Genomic DNA, 15,505 nt, shown 5'->3' with positions numbered 1-15,505 from the left:
CGGGTTCAATCTCTGGTCTGGAAACTAGGATCCCACATGCCGTGAGGCAGCTAGGCCGGCGTGCCACAACTACTGAGCTCGTGCGCCTCAACTGGAGAGCCTGCGTGCAGCAAACTACAGAGCCCACGCACTCTGGAACCCGCACGCCACAACTACAGAGCCCATGCGCCCTGGAGCCTGTGTGCCACAACTAGAGAAGAGAAAACCCGCACGCCACAACTAGAAAAAAGCCTGCACACCTCAACAAAGAGCCTGCACACCACAGTGAATGATCCTTTGTGCCGCAACTAAGACCCAACACAGTCGAAATTAAAAATAAAAAAAAATCATTTACCAACAGGCCACAAATCAAAAATAAAGAGGAAACTCAAACCTTGAGAATATAAACATAGTTGCTCAATTCTTTAATGAGATTTTTCCTTTCCAGAGAAAGGGTATTGAAACAGATATGACTCAGAGGGAAGGAAAAATCAACAGATGTGTTGGTTTAATTGTACGGTTTCTAAAATACACTCACCAAATGAGGGAGAAAATTGACCCTTCTGATAAGAAGACCTTAGGTTTTTTTATTAAATAAAGAGCACTTCCTATTCACCTTTGAATGTATTTCTAGAGGAAATTTCAATGCTTGGAGAACCTGTTCCCCCAAAATGACAAGTTCACATTTTAATCTTTTTAACGTATTTATATAAAACCTTATTTATTTCACGTGAAAATTTAAAGAGGAAGTTGACTATGAAGCCAAAAACCCACGTTCTTTTCTCAGAACACATGCACTCGGAAACTTTTCTGCCCCCTTGCAGCCCTCTCAGAGGAGGACCAAGGACAGTCACAAAGGCTAGCAGGTGGAGAGGTTCACAACCACCACTGCTAGGGACAGACCTTACAGGGCTCATCTGTGGAGCACCCAGCTATTCATTAGTCATCCCCATGATGGGGCTGAGAGCAAAGTGAAGAGGACTCAGTGTGACAGTGCAGGTAAGTTGGTGGTGGCAATGCCCGTTACCAAAGGAGTACAACCTTACAAAAAGCAATCACTAACTTAGAAAAGTCACTGTATCAGACACAGTGAGAGCTATGTCAGAGTACATGGGTTGCAGGGAAAGTTGGTTGTGAGAGAACACTTGATTAACTGAATCAAGATCAGGAAAGAAACACACTAATGACATCACGACATATTAATGGGAACATCATTCAAATGACACAAATTAACTAGAATATAGATCACTTTTGCAGAGCAGATTGTATGCAGAAGACCAGCTCTACCATATACAAGATATGCTTACCTGTTTATGAGGTATCCTTTTCCCATCACAGAAGAATATAACAGCTAATTGCCTTCTGATTACCTGACAATTATCTCTAGCTTTAGAAAGGAAACTATTTCGCCAGGTAACATTTGTTAGGCAGGCGGATGGAAGTGTGGGGCAGAGGACACATGTGTACATACACACACACACACACACACACACACACACACACACACACACACACACACACACACACACACACACACACACACACACACCTGTCTCCCCACACGGAAATGTATAAGCCACAGAACTATGAACAGTGACCATTCCATTCACATACTTAAATAAGAGTTTTGACTCAAGACGCATAAAGATAGAATAACCAGACCTAGTTTATTCTTGTTATCTAACAATTATTAATACTACAGCACCCACCCACCCCCAAGTAAAATGTGTTCCAGTTTTGACAATAAATTATACGGTGACCTTACTTAATGGCAACTACCATCTTTCTCATGGAACATTAAGCTTTGGTTGTGAAGCTTGCAAAATTAATGCTGTAATTTTCCCATAAGGGTATGGAGGGTCATATTGGTTAAATCACCCTGCCTTTTCCCTTACAGAAAAGTCATGAATCTGGCGATGTTAACAAAATGAGGAGGGCTTTCAATAATGAAAGAATCAGCTGTGTTCCTCTATATTCTTTTGCATCTGCCATTTATACAGCTTGCCACGATCATTCCGGAACAATGGGGATTCTCTTGCTAGCCACCAGGGATTTTAAATGTCACCAAGAGTTATAAGAAAACGTCTCAGAGTTTTATCTTATCTCTGGCTTACTAGACAAAGAGTAGAGTCAGGGATTTGAATCAGAAGCTCTTTATTTTGAAGCTAATAGTACAAAATACAAGGCCTTTTTTCCCTCTAAGTCCCCTCCCTACTACCAAGCCTAGAATTATTAGGAATGGCATCTCCAAAGAGTGAAAAAGCCAATACCAAGAACTGAACTAAAATCCAGGGTCTCCTGCCACACTTCCCTCCCTTATTCATCCAAAGAGCTGGTTCTTATTCCCAACTCGGTGGGAAAGTCAGTGGAGAAGCTATTGGAAGTGAGGTGAGGACACAACAGTGTTCACCCAGGGCAGCAATTTGCAAGGCAACAAATCTACTCATCACACTCCAAGAGCAGCCCCCTGACCCAGGGAGATGCCACGGATTCCAGAGCCCTGGTCTCCCACCCCACACTGTCCCAGCATGTTCTGGGCACGTTTGTACATGTTCCTGCCCCTTGGGTAGCAATCCTCTCACGGTGTATCTCAGAGTTCAGTCCCATAGATGGCCTTATAACGTAAATACTCTTCTAAACACTGCAGAACATTATCATCCACCTTTGGGTCAAACTTGTTCGCCAAGAGGTGATGACTCTGAAGAATCCAGTGCAGGTCCCCAGCCCCATAAATGCAGATAGCCCGCTGGTGGATTCCAGAGCAAGGTGCATAAGGCGCCCCCATACTGATGTCTCCCTCGTGGAACTGCCATTTGACCAGCCTGGCAATGGCGGTCATGTCTGAGATGTGAAACTTCGGGTGGTAGGGGACAGAGCCAGGCATCCACGGTGCACGCTGAAGGGTGGCCCAGAGGTGTTCATCGGGGCTATAGGTGTCTTTTGCCCATTCGATCAGTCGCTGGGATTTGGGGTTCTCTAAGACATGTTGGACAAAGGCTCGAGAAGCCACAAAATAGGCATTCCCTGTGAACACGGGTAAGTTATCAGGGGGAGGGTCCTTCATCTTGCTGGTTACGTGCAACGTGTCTGTCACCTCATAGTGGTATTTCCAGCGAGACTTTTTGTACTCAGTAGGTATCTCGGACTCCATACTGTTCTTCCCATTCAACATCTTGAGGGCCAGGACCATCTCAGCATTGGTCTTTATAGGAAAATCTGTCCCACATGTATTCAGTAAGTATTTCCATGGCACCGAGCTCTGGAGCAAGTCTTCCATACAGTTCAGGTCAGCCTGCACCCTGGACCAGGAGGCGTAAACCACTCGGACCAACTTACTGGCCATGAAGACATTTGGGAAGCAGGAAATAATGGCCCTGACTGCCTCTTTGAAAGTTTCTGGGGACTTCTCATCCACATGGACGCAGTATATGTTCTGAGGGGCATACACAGCTCGCAGCAGCCGTTCAAAGTTTTCAATCTTCTCATGGACCACCACAGAGTATGCGATGGGGAAGTCTAACTCTTCTTTACTCAGTGGGAACTGTATGAACTTCCTTTGGGACTTAAACTGCTCACAATCTCTGGTCATGTTGAGGTAATCGGTGTCTGTGAAAGGCTCCCGCTTCTTCTTGACCTCCAGGTTGTCCAGGAGAGCCTTGACCACTGCTTCCTGGTCCCCTCGGGTGACCCCAGAACAGTTGATGGATCTCTTTGCTGGCAGCTTCAGGGACTTGTACAAGATGTCCCTACAGCGCTGGCTTCGAAAGTCCCTGGATTCCAGACCCAGGGAATCTATGTCACATTTTAACCTGAGAGAAAGTCTCAGAGCAACAACGGCCAGCAGCATATAGCAGCCCAGGGCCCACAGGTGATGCCCCCTGCAGAGTTTCTTCTTCCACCCAATCATCTTCATGGAATGGGAGATCGGTAGAGTTTGGGCACAGGGAAGGAGGATGAAATCCTTGGACAGAACAAAATGCCTTCAGTTACAAACTAACCTGGAACATGCTCAAGGAACATCAAGTTCAACTCCAAAGTGATGGCAAAAACAGGTTTCTTCTCTAGACAAATACCCTCAGTCAAGTCCTGCCTAGGAACTTCATGCACCCAGCTCACTGATGGAGGTCTATAGCCTGACACTACAAACCAGCTGATCATGCTGGCACTGGAATCAGGATCTGGGTCCACCTGCACCTCAGGAGAGAGTAAGGGAAGCAGAGCTAAGTACCTGTTGCTGTAGAGCTGTAATTAATAAGAGGAACTCCCCACCCTTCCTTTTTCCTTCTTCCCCCCAAACCTTACCACCCTGTTTCTAACATAGCTCTTAACTGGGGGATAGAATTTCTGATCGGTCTAGAGAGAAAATCCATGCAATTCAAACTCTCAGCTTCAGTTCTGGAAATGTCCTTTTAAAAGATAAAGTAGGGCTTCCCTGGTGGCGCAGTGGTTGAGAGTCCGCCTGCCGATGCAGGGGACACGGGTTCGTGCCCTGGTCCGGGAAGATCCCACATGCCGCGGAGCGGCTGGGCCCATGAGCCATGGCCGCTGAGCCTGCGCGTCCAGAGCCTGTGCTCCGCAACGGGAGAGGCCACAACAGTGAGAGGCCCGCGTACCGCAAAAAAAAAAAAAAAAAAGATAAAGTACAGTTCTTGCTCTTATTTGGCAGTTCATATTTTAGGATGCTTTCACCACATATAATTCATTGGTTAGATGTGGCATCTAGCCACGCTTTAAAGAAAATGTTCTTAAACAAGTACAAAAAATTGGATGTAATTCCAAAAAAACATTGTAATCATTCATACAGATAACTCTCAGTCTATCCAAATTTAAAATATATCCACACAGAGACACACAAAGCTATGCATATGCAATATTTAATGAGAACTTTCTTTGAGCCAGAAATTTCTTTACATTTTCCCATTGAATCTTCACAACATGCCTAAAACATAGTAATATTAGGCCTCTTTTATAGAGAGGAAAACGGAAGCTAAATAACTTGCCAAATGTCATATACATTATAGGAAGCAAATCTGGGACTCTTCCATACTCCCTCTTCCCCCCAATCTTTTTTTTGGGAGGGGGCGTGTGTCTGTAAGCCTAATACTTGTTCCTCCAAACCACAGCTACCTTTTAAATACAATACAGGGTACCTAAAACTACTATGTAAAAAACAGATAAACAACAAAGTCCTACTATATAGCACAGGGAACTATATTCAATATCCTGTGATAAACCATAATGGAAAAGAATATGAAGGAGTATGTATATCTGAATCACTAAGGGTACTTAGTACCAACAAAGAAAACCAGATAGTATAGGGGAAAAAATAATCCCCAAAAGGAGAAAAAGAGGAACAAAATGTGACATATCCTTCCGGCAATAATTCTTTTCCCTTATCGCAATCTTGTTCAAAGCATAAGACTGTATCCTCTTTAGTAATAACTTATGGGAATCTAAGAGGATGAAAAAATGAAAAGTAAAGAAAACTCTCACCTTTAATAGCTTCCTTCTTATTTAGGGAAGATCTTTTTCCCAAGGGAAGATCTGTTGGGTTCCATGGAAGCAAATGTGAACACCATGTCTCTTCTTTCTTCAGCCTCTCCAAAACATATTTTCTAACATTCATAGGATGTCCAAGAAACTGTGTCAGACTCCTTAATCTCTGCAAAGTAAAGAGCAGCAGGTGGCTCTGTCACTGACCTTCTAGCTTCCTGCTCTCAGATAAGAGAGCCAGCTCAGATATATCATTCAGGAGCATATTCTCAAGAACAAGTCATTCAGGGAGGTGAGCAAGCAGGAAAAACATGCTGGCAATGCGTGAGAAGGCAAGCAGCTATTTCATCCAGAATAGCCCAGTTTGTACTCATGTTCTCCTGCCACAAAACCATTCATAAAAACTTGTCAATACTCATACAAGAACTTGAAAGCTTTTTTCCCCCTTAACAAGGAACCGTGGAAACACACAGGTATGCCCCTATCTTCTTTTGGCCTGGAGTTCAAATATCTCTCCTCTTATGTTCCCTGAATACTCCCTGAATTTCACTGAAGAGTGAAGCAATAAAAATGACCTTCAAGGATTATTTTTTTTGTTCTTTTACTTTAAAGGAAAAGTCAGTGAAAAACAGACTTTGCTCTTCCATGGCAACTACTCAAAAAAAAATTAATTTGTCTGTCTTTCCATGACTGTTAATAATTTGTAAGTTGGAGAAATATCCTCGGGGCTCCAGACTGTAGATCTCCATCACTAATGTCTGTGAGTCTAGGGTTCCTGACAGTCTGAACAAGGCTAACACTAAGGGTGGTTGGACTTCAGTGAGCACCCCATGGGTGGTTTTGGCAATACAGTGTGAAAATTTACTTCTTCAAAACTGCTGCCATTGTTTGCCACTGTTTGCCTCTCCCCATCACCCCCAAAGCACCCCTCCAAATATGCAGCATTCCTGGCCAAATATTTGAAATAACAAATTTAATAATTTTACATAAAGAACTTAACCAGGTATCAAGTTAAGTAGATAACGGAAAGCAGGGGGAGGGGTAGATGATGCTAAATTATTAAGGAAGTAACAATTGCTGTAAGTAGCTACCACCCCTAGGCTGGAAGAAGGAGGAAAATATTGGGGGATTATTGAGAATTTGGTAAGGGGATGCCAACAAGCGGAAACTCAGACCTCTGGTTGGTGCTGGGGTCTCTGAGCTCAGAGGAGGGCCTCCTAGGCTGAGATCCAGACCTCTCCTGAGGAGCCTGGTGTCTCTGTGCTCCGTTACTGTAAACTAGATTCAGTGCAGCTACATAGAGGGACCACAACTGCGAAGGAAAAGGGCGTTGACATAGTGACGCTCACAGAAGCAGGAAATATGTACGAAGCCAACAGGAAGTCCCGCCTCCAGTCTGTCTTCCTCCACCGCCCCCTATTGGCAGAGCCTAATAAGGGGCAGCTGGCAAAGCACAAACGTGATTTGCAGACTTCCCTCATCCAGCATCACAAAGCTGAGTCCAGGAGGGCAGGCTTCATCTGAAGACAACAGCTTAATAACAAAGATGAGTTAGCGTTGCCTTCCTCCTGCAAGAATTGTTTATGCAGCCCGCAATAAAGCACCGGGAATTTAGGTCTTTTCTTTTTTTGGACCTCCTCTGCCTGTTTCTGACTGTAGATGAAGACAGACCAGTGGCACAGAGCCATATGGAGTCATGTGCGCCCGCTCTTTTATTGACCCCGCTCCACCGGCTCTGTCTTCTGTCAGCTTTGGTCACTCCGGGGCAAAAACGATTAAAGGATAAACACTTGCTCCAGTATCGGAATCTAGCAAAATCTTTCCAATTTGTTTATATCTTACTTCTCTTTGCTGGCCACCTCAAAGTCCCACCTTCTTTCCCATAAAAAAAATCAAAGAATCTCTCAATAGAGAGAAAATAATTTAAATATTTGATTTTTAAGGTAACCAAAACAGGTATCCACTTTTATTTGCTAAATATATGCTAATGTAACATTAACAAATTGTGGATATATTTTGTTAAGATAATCTACGTCTGAGTAACACCAAATGGCTAGTAGTTATGGGCACACCTAGGCTTTGGCAGGAGAGAGCTAGGTCTGAATCCTAGCCCTGCTACTTTCTAGCTGTGTGACCATGGGAAAATTCTGTAATCCCTCTGTGCTTCAGTGATTTCCTTGGTATAACTGGGGCTAATACTAAATAGCTATTTTATAGGATTGCTGTGAAGATTAAACAAGATAACACATATTGGGGCTTCCCTCGTGGCGCAGTGGTTGAGAGTCCGCCTGCCGATGCAGGGGACGCGGGTTCGTGCCCCGGTCCGGGAAGATCCCACATGCCGCGGAGCGGCTGGGCCCGTAAGCCATGGCCGCTGAGCCTGCGCGTCCGGAGCCTGTGCTACGCAGCGGGAGAGGCCACAGCAGTGAGAGGCCCGCGTACCGCAAAAAAAAAAACAAACCTCACTCATCCTCATTGTGGTGTCCTGATCCCAAGGGCAAAGGCCATTTCTAGCTCAGCTCTGCCTCCTTAGAGCAGCTAGCATGAGAACTTCCAAGTGACAGATGCACCAGGAATGTTTCCTGAATGAACAGCTTCCCCAGGGTCCCTGAGAGGTCCTCTAAGTACTGGAGTCTTGAAACCCTGGCTTACTAATAGTTACTGGAATTGATGTATGGAGGTGCCCTCCAATTGTCCACAAAAGTACAATGCCACGGAGCTGAAACCAATTGAAATCCAAACAGCGTTAATGGGATTAATTTTGTTGAGGAAACTTCCTCAGAAGTAACCTCCCAAAAATGAGATTTAACTAAGAGATTAAGGTACCTCCTACTGAGTCATTAGAAAGTAACCTTTTAAAGGGAACTAGTAACAAATGGCATGTAACATGACACTCTTTCATTCGTTCAGTCAGTTTAACATTGATTGAGGAAGCTGCTAAATTTTCAATGTTAGAGATACCAAGTGGATTAAGACAGTCCCTACTCTCAAGGTGCTCACAGTCCTGTGTGGGAGAAATGTTTGCATATGGATTATAATGCCATGTATGAGTGCAAAAAAAGACACGTGTTGGATACAATGGAGGTCCAGAGGTTAAAACTAAAAAGGGAATGGTTAGCAATACAAGTGCGAACAAATGAGTGTAGGTTTGAATGAAACCTAGGAGAAAAAGATTAAGAATTTGTCTGGGTGCCTCTTGTACTGTCTAGGGAAGGATCTTGGCTAATGGCTACAAGAGGAACAGAAATTGTGGGTTAAAGAAAATGTCCCTTTACGGCAGCCATTTGGAAAAAGAATGTTAGATCTCTACCCCACGCTATAAACATAAATAAATTTCAGATTAAAAGTAAAAAGAAAAAACAGTTCTAAAATTCCAGAAAATGTACAGAATACTTTAATGATACTAGGTTGGGAAGATATTTTTACTATTACACCAAAACCTGAAAATTATAAACAAAAAAGAAATAGATTTGACTATGAAGAAACCATAAATAAAATTACAATTAAAAGTATAAAAAGGGGACTTCTGGGAAAGCTCCTTAAAAGGGAGAGGCTAAGCCCTTCTTCCCTTCCTTCTTTTACTATCATGAATGCAGATGTAATGGTTGGAGCTCCAGCAGCTATCTAGGACCTGGAGGCAACAATGAGAAAGGAAGTCATGAGCTGAAAGACAGTCATACCATACAGCCACTTCACCAGTTCTAGACTGCCTACTTCTGGGTTTCATTTATATAAGAAAGAAACAAATTTCTGCCTTATACAGCCACTAGTTTTTCAGGTCTCTTACATGAGTCACAAATTCTTAACCCATGCAGAAGCTGTTTCCTAATTCAGGGACATTTAGACACATAGGTATGAAAAAGGCATAGGTTTCAGGGAAGTAAAAAGAAGTTAGTCTGACGCCTGCAGAGTACAGAAGAGGAGATCTAATTCCCATTCTCTCTACCACCACCACCACTGTTTGTGTCTTATTTAAAAACACATTTCAGGAAAAAGTCTGGAAAGGAATGCACTAAAATATTAAGCATGGTATTCTGGGTTGTGTGATTCCTACTGGTTTTCCGTTTCCTTTTTTTTTGTCTCATCAGTTTCTAGAATGCACAGGTATTATATATTTTTTAATTTTTAAAAAAAAAGCTATTTTAGAATCATCTTAGGAAGCAAAACAAAATAATGCCTTCCACTATTTACAATAGCCAAGACATGGAAGCAACCTAAATGTCCATTGACAGAGGAATGGATAAAAAAGATGTGGTATATATTTATACAATGGAATACTACTCAGCCATAAAGAAAGGATGAAATAATGCCATTTGCAGCAACATGGATGGACCTAGAGATTATCATACCAAGTGAAGTCAGTCAGAAAGAGAAAGATAAATACTATATGATATCACTTATATTTGGAATCTACAATATGGTACAAGTGAACTTATTTACAAAACAGAAACAGACTCACAGACATAGAAAACAAACTCATGGTTACCAAAGGGCAAACGGGGTGGGGGAGAGATAAATTAGGAGTTTGGGATTAGCAGATACAAACAACTATATATAAAATAGATAAACAACAAGGTCCTACTGTATAGCAAAGGGAACTATATTCTGTATCCTATAATAGACCATAATTTAAAAATGAAAAAAAAATATATATATACATATATGAATCATATTATATATATATGTGATATATCAAATATATATATATACTGAATCACTGCTGTATACCAGAAACTAACGTAACATTGTAAATCAACTATTCTTCAATAAAAAAAAATCATGCTGTCTTTGATTGCAGAAGTCAACCATGATTTTACCTCTTTTCAGGTCTATGTGAACAGATCTAGTCTTTATTTTGGGGGGGAAAGTAGGATCGTGTGCATGTGTATATGTATGTATGTGCATGTATTTATGTCTAGCTGGATACTAATAGAAGTACCTTTTTAATGAATGCAAAACTGGAAGTTTTTATGATGAGAGCAACTTAAACAAGATAATTGAAATACTTGCACCACCTCACACTCACAGAATGCCACTTCACTTACTCATATGATCTTTTAAAGGAAAATGACCGCCATGCCAACTAATATGAAAATATAAAAATGTATTAAATGACAAAACAACACACGGTACATCTTAGTTCTATTTTCTTGGTCTTAAAAAACAAAATAGAAATAAGGAAACTACCGGCTCTTCATGCCATCCTTTTGGATAGCACGTGAAGAAAGTATTTCTAGGGTAGGGCCCTCTCTAGGCTGTCTTAGCCCATAAGGTCCCATCATCTGTGTACACTCTGGACCCCTAGAAGGTTTCACGTGTGTGGTTATGGTCATTGCCATCTTTCAGGCATAGACCATTGAGACAACATGCTGGGCCCCAGGCAGAGAGAATCTCCCTTCTTGGGTGGGGAGCAGATGGAAAGGTGAGGTGGGGAGTGCAGGCCTGTAGGAACCAGTGGCGTCTAGGACTTCTCTGCAACCCACCCCTACCAGTCAGGAAGGCAGAATGGATTCCTGAGCAACTGAGAGGCCAAAGAGACTGAACGTGGTCCTCGGTACCTCTCAAGCCCTCAAATACTGTAGTTCCAGCTCATCAGAGATGAGCTTTGTCTTTTTTTCTTTTTACCTTTTTTTTTAAATTGAAGTCTAGTTGATTTACAATGTTGTGTTAATTTCAGGTGCACAGCACAGTGATTCGGTTTTATATATAGATGTATGTGTACATATATGTCTATTCCTTTTCAGATTCTTTTCCCTTATAGGTTATTACAAAATATTGCATAACGAGCTTTGTCTTTGCCCTGACCAGCAAAGCTCGGCTGCAGCCCACATCTGGCCTGGGTATGTACCTGCTTCCCGTAGTTGGTAGTGGACGTGAGTCCATGGCGTAACGGTTGTGGAATTTAAGAACTCGAGCGAAAATTCTATCTCCCTTTATCCTTGGGAAGCTCCTGGACCCTCTCCTGGCCTCTGTTAGCTCATCCATACTAACAGGTATGCATTGGTAAACAAGTGCCATGCAAATATCACCATGGAGGAGCTCCCAGTTTGGTAGGAAGAGCAATCAACAAGCAAGGACAATAAAGTTTGCAAAGTACCAAGGGTACTCGTACCAAGTAGACATACAGCTCTGTGGGAAAGTGGGATCCCTGGAAGACATCCTGGAGGAGGTGGCATTTAGGCTAATACTTGATGGGTAAAGAGATCAGTCAGGCAAATAGTAGGGGTAGAGGAAACAGCCAGGCTGAAGGTCCACCTTATTCGCCTTATCCTCAAAATCATGATACCTGTGCTCGGGGATTTCTCCTGCTTTACTTTCAATTCCTGGAAATAACAAGGCTCAATCTCAGCCCTGGACTTTGACCCCGGCTGTTCTGTCCACCCAGAGGGAATGACCACCTCTGCCTCCTCTAGGTCTCAGTTGGCTGTGGCTTCCCCTGGGCAGCCTCCCCTGACCCTCCAAGCCTGGGTTGGAGGGCCCCCTTCCTTGCTCTCTTAACATCCTGAAACATTACCTCATCATAGTATTTCCCACACTCTATTCTCCATTGTGTCATAAATGCCTTCAGTTACAAGGACTGTGCTTTCTGGTCCACCTTTTAATCCCTAGTACCTTGCAAATAATAATCATCAGCATAGACTGAGACATATTGTGTGCCGGGCACCGTCTTAAGCACTTTACATTTAACTCTCACAACAAATCCTGTAAGGCACAGAGACACTGAATAACTTACCCGAGACTACACAACTAGTAGGTGGCAGGGCCAGAATTTGTACCCTGATGTCTGGCCCGGCTCCCACCCCCTTATCACCTCTGCACGCCAGCGGCCCACACTAGGAATACAATTCCTAGCCAGGCTGCCTCTCCTGGGATAGTTCTAGCTCAGCCTCTGCCTCTCCCTAACTGGGAAGCCACCTAGGATGCAGCCTGTACCTTCACTGGGCCTCAGTTTCGCCACCCATGATGGAAGGTAGAGTGGATCATGTGTAAGGGAAGAAATTAACCTGCCCGAGAAGAGCGCCATGTGATGGGTTCACACTTAGGCAATTCCATTTCAGAGTCACTTTACTTAACCTCACTCACTGCCTCAGGTGCACAACGAAAATTTGTGCAATTAGTGAGTGAGCAGGTGATTGAGTGGCTGAACCCTGACCCTCTCTGAAGGGACGGAGGATCACTGAACCTATTAAGAGCTATTAATCCAGCAACCTAATTATTGACTCATGGTATCTTTGTAGGAATCTTCTAGAAGAATGCATATCAACAGCAGTCAAAATATATTATTCTAATGATGATGCAAAAAGCTGGATTGTTTTACCTGCCCTTTTGAATCTTGCTTTTTCTCTTTACAATACACATTGAAAGTCATTCAATGTCAGTACATTTTTATCTATGTAAATGAAGTTATTTCCAACACATTTTCAATTATAAAAATTGCTGCATTAAGAATTATAGTTTTGTACATTTGTTATTTTTATAGAATAATTTATTCTATAAAAATAACTTCTAATAATGTATTAGAAGAATAATTTCTAGGTCAAAGATGCAGATTTAAAATTGTTTAATTGGCACTACCCAAAAGGTTTTACCCACTTTAACCATAAAAGTACCCGTTCCCCTCATCATCACCTGGTATTATCTTTCATTTTTTTGTCTTTTCCACAATCAATAGATGACAAATGATAGCCTACTATGATTTTCGTCTACTTTTCTTTGATTATTAGTAAGCTTGGGCTTCTTTTCATGTTTTTGGCCATTTGCATTTCTTTTTTTTTTTTTTTTTGGCCATGCCTTGTGGCTTGCAGGGTCTTAGTTCCCCAACCAGGGATTGAACCCAGGCCCCAACAGTGAAACCATCAAGTCCTAACCACTGGACCACCAAGGAATTCCCTACATTTCTTTTCAAATTTCTTTCCTGTTGATTTTTTCTAACCATTTTTCTATTGGATTGTTAGTTTTTCTTATTCATTTGTGAGAGCTCTTTGAATTTATCAGTTAATTATCCTTTGTTCTGGTTTTGGAGGTATTTCACCCCAGTGTGTTGTTTGACTTTGATTATGTTTTATGGGGTTCTTTCCAAGGCACAACATTTGATACGTAGAAGTTTTGCGGTTACTTTATGTAGTTAAATTTATCTATCTTTTCCCTTTGGCTTCCAAAATTCATATAATCCTTGGAAAGCCCAATTCCACTCCAGGGTCATACAAATGTTCACCCACACTTTCTTTTAAAAAATGTTCTGCGATTGGCTACAGTTAAACTTTGGATCCATCTGGAATATATTTTGATGTATGGAATGAAATAGTCAAGGCAATGATTATGCTAGGACCGAACAGCTATGCTTTGAAAACAAGCTATGAACCTTTTGGCTTGGCACTTCAGGAAAAAGCCAAACACCAATGAATGGAGGGAGGAGCGGGCATGGGGACCTAAGGACACAGTGCTGGCTTGAAGGGGAGGCGTCACTAAGTTCCAAAAATGCATTCTATTTTGATTATGTAAACACCAGTCAGTGATTTTGAAAAAACCACACAATGCTGGCGATTTTGGAGGGGAAATCAGAACCTGGCTAAAGAAAGAGAGAGCAAACAAACTAAATCGTAGCTGGTATTACACATGGGACTGTATTACCTCTATTAGGGACCATCTAATCTTGGCTACATCCTGAATGGCAGAGCCCAGATAACTCAGGTGTTATTTAAATATTCTTGTGGGCTCTAATCATGACCCCGATTGCAAGAAAGTGGATATGATGTGTACTGCGATTTAGGCAATCGCGCAAAGATAAACGGCATGTAACACAAAGCTGACTCAATTATAGTTGTAGGGGAAAAGTTTAAGGGACTAACTCACTTACTGGTTCCCTGTGGGAGAACCACAAAAAGGAGAGGTTAGAAGGTAGTATTCGTAGAGGAAGAGAGAAGTAGCACTGGGAGGCCAGAGAGCTGGAAGAAAGCAGAAACAGACCGTGGGAGGCAAAAAAAAACCAATTAATTATGGGAGTATCAGGATAAACCAGCCACATGATCCAATGAGTGGCGGAAGAAGGAAGCCAGCCCTTTCTGTTGTAAAAGTGGGCAAGATACTAGGAAACGGGTCAGGACGGCTCTGGGAGGTGCTGATTGAAGCCAGAAAAGCTTGGATTAATTGGCACTCCCTTCTCCATGCCCATTAATGGAAATACTTTCTGCCCTGTACTTTGCAATGGAAGTGACGGGGGAACAGGGAATAGCTGGGATTTATGCACAAAGCCAGTTTCCAGAGACTGTCCCAGCACGTTCAACCTGATTACTAACCTCTTCAAAATGATTCCCCTCCCTCCCTGTGTGACTTTAACTGGGTCTCTGTTTCCTCACTGTGTGGGAACCCTAACCCTAAACCTTAACCCTAACCCCTAACCCTGAATCTGAAAGACCAGCTTTTTCACAGCAGCACTATCTACAATATCCAAGACATGGAAACACAACCTAAATGTCCATGGACAGGTGAATTGATAAAGAAGATGTAGTACATATACATAATGGAATATCACTCAGCAATCAAAAAGAATGAAATAATCCTGTTTGCAGCAACATGGATGGACTTGGAGATTATCATACTAAGTGAAATCAGTCAGAAAGAGAAAGACAAATACCATATGATGTCACATATATGTGAAATCTAAAATACAATACAAATCAACATATCTGTGAAAAAAACAGACTCACGGACATAAAGAACAGACTGTGGTTGCCAAGGGGGAAGGGGAAGGGGGTGGGGGAGGGAAGGAGTGGGAGTTTGGGATTAGCAGATGCAAACTACTGTATACAGGATGGATAAACAAGGTCCACTGCATAGCACAGGGACCTATATTCAACATCCTATGACAAACCATAATGGAAAAGAATACGAAAACATATATACATGTATAACTGAGTCACTTTTCTGTACAGCAGAAATTGACACAATATTGTAAATCAAGTATACTTCAATAAAATTTAAAAAAAGAGAAAGAAAAAAAGAAATTCTGTGTTCCTGCTGCCGGTTTGTCTTT

General features: G+C 42.2%; 1 protein-coding gene across 1 annotated transcript; it reads right to left on the bottom strand.

Moving 5' to 3' along the window:
• Positions 1–2,116: 2,116 nt before the first annotated feature.
• On the bottom strand, positions 2,117–5,597 carry GCNT3 (glucosaminyl (N-acetyl) transferase 3, mucin type). Its single transcript, XM_060169449.1, has 2 exons — positions 5,473–5,597; positions 2,117–3,940 (listed from the first exon to the last, which is right to left on the bottom strand). Exon 2 carries the CDS (start codon positions 3,890–3,892, stop codon positions 2,570–2,572), a length of 1,323 nt encoding a protein of 440 aa, XP_060025432.1. The 5' UTR covers positions 3,893–3,940; positions 5,473–5,597; the 3' UTR covers positions 2,117–2,569.
• Between the last annotated feature and the right edge of the window lie 9,908 nt (positions 5,598–15,505).

Source organism: Lagenorhynchus albirostris, chromosome 1 (assembly GCF_949774975.1).
Source record: "Lagenorhynchus albirostris chromosome 1, mLagAlb1.1, whole genome shotgun sequence".
Classification (NCBI taxonomy): domain Eukaryota; kingdom Metazoa; phylum Chordata; class Mammalia; order Artiodactyla; family Delphinidae; genus Lagenorhynchus; species Lagenorhynchus albirostris.
This window is presented reverse-complemented; position numbering and strand designations above follow the sequence as displayed.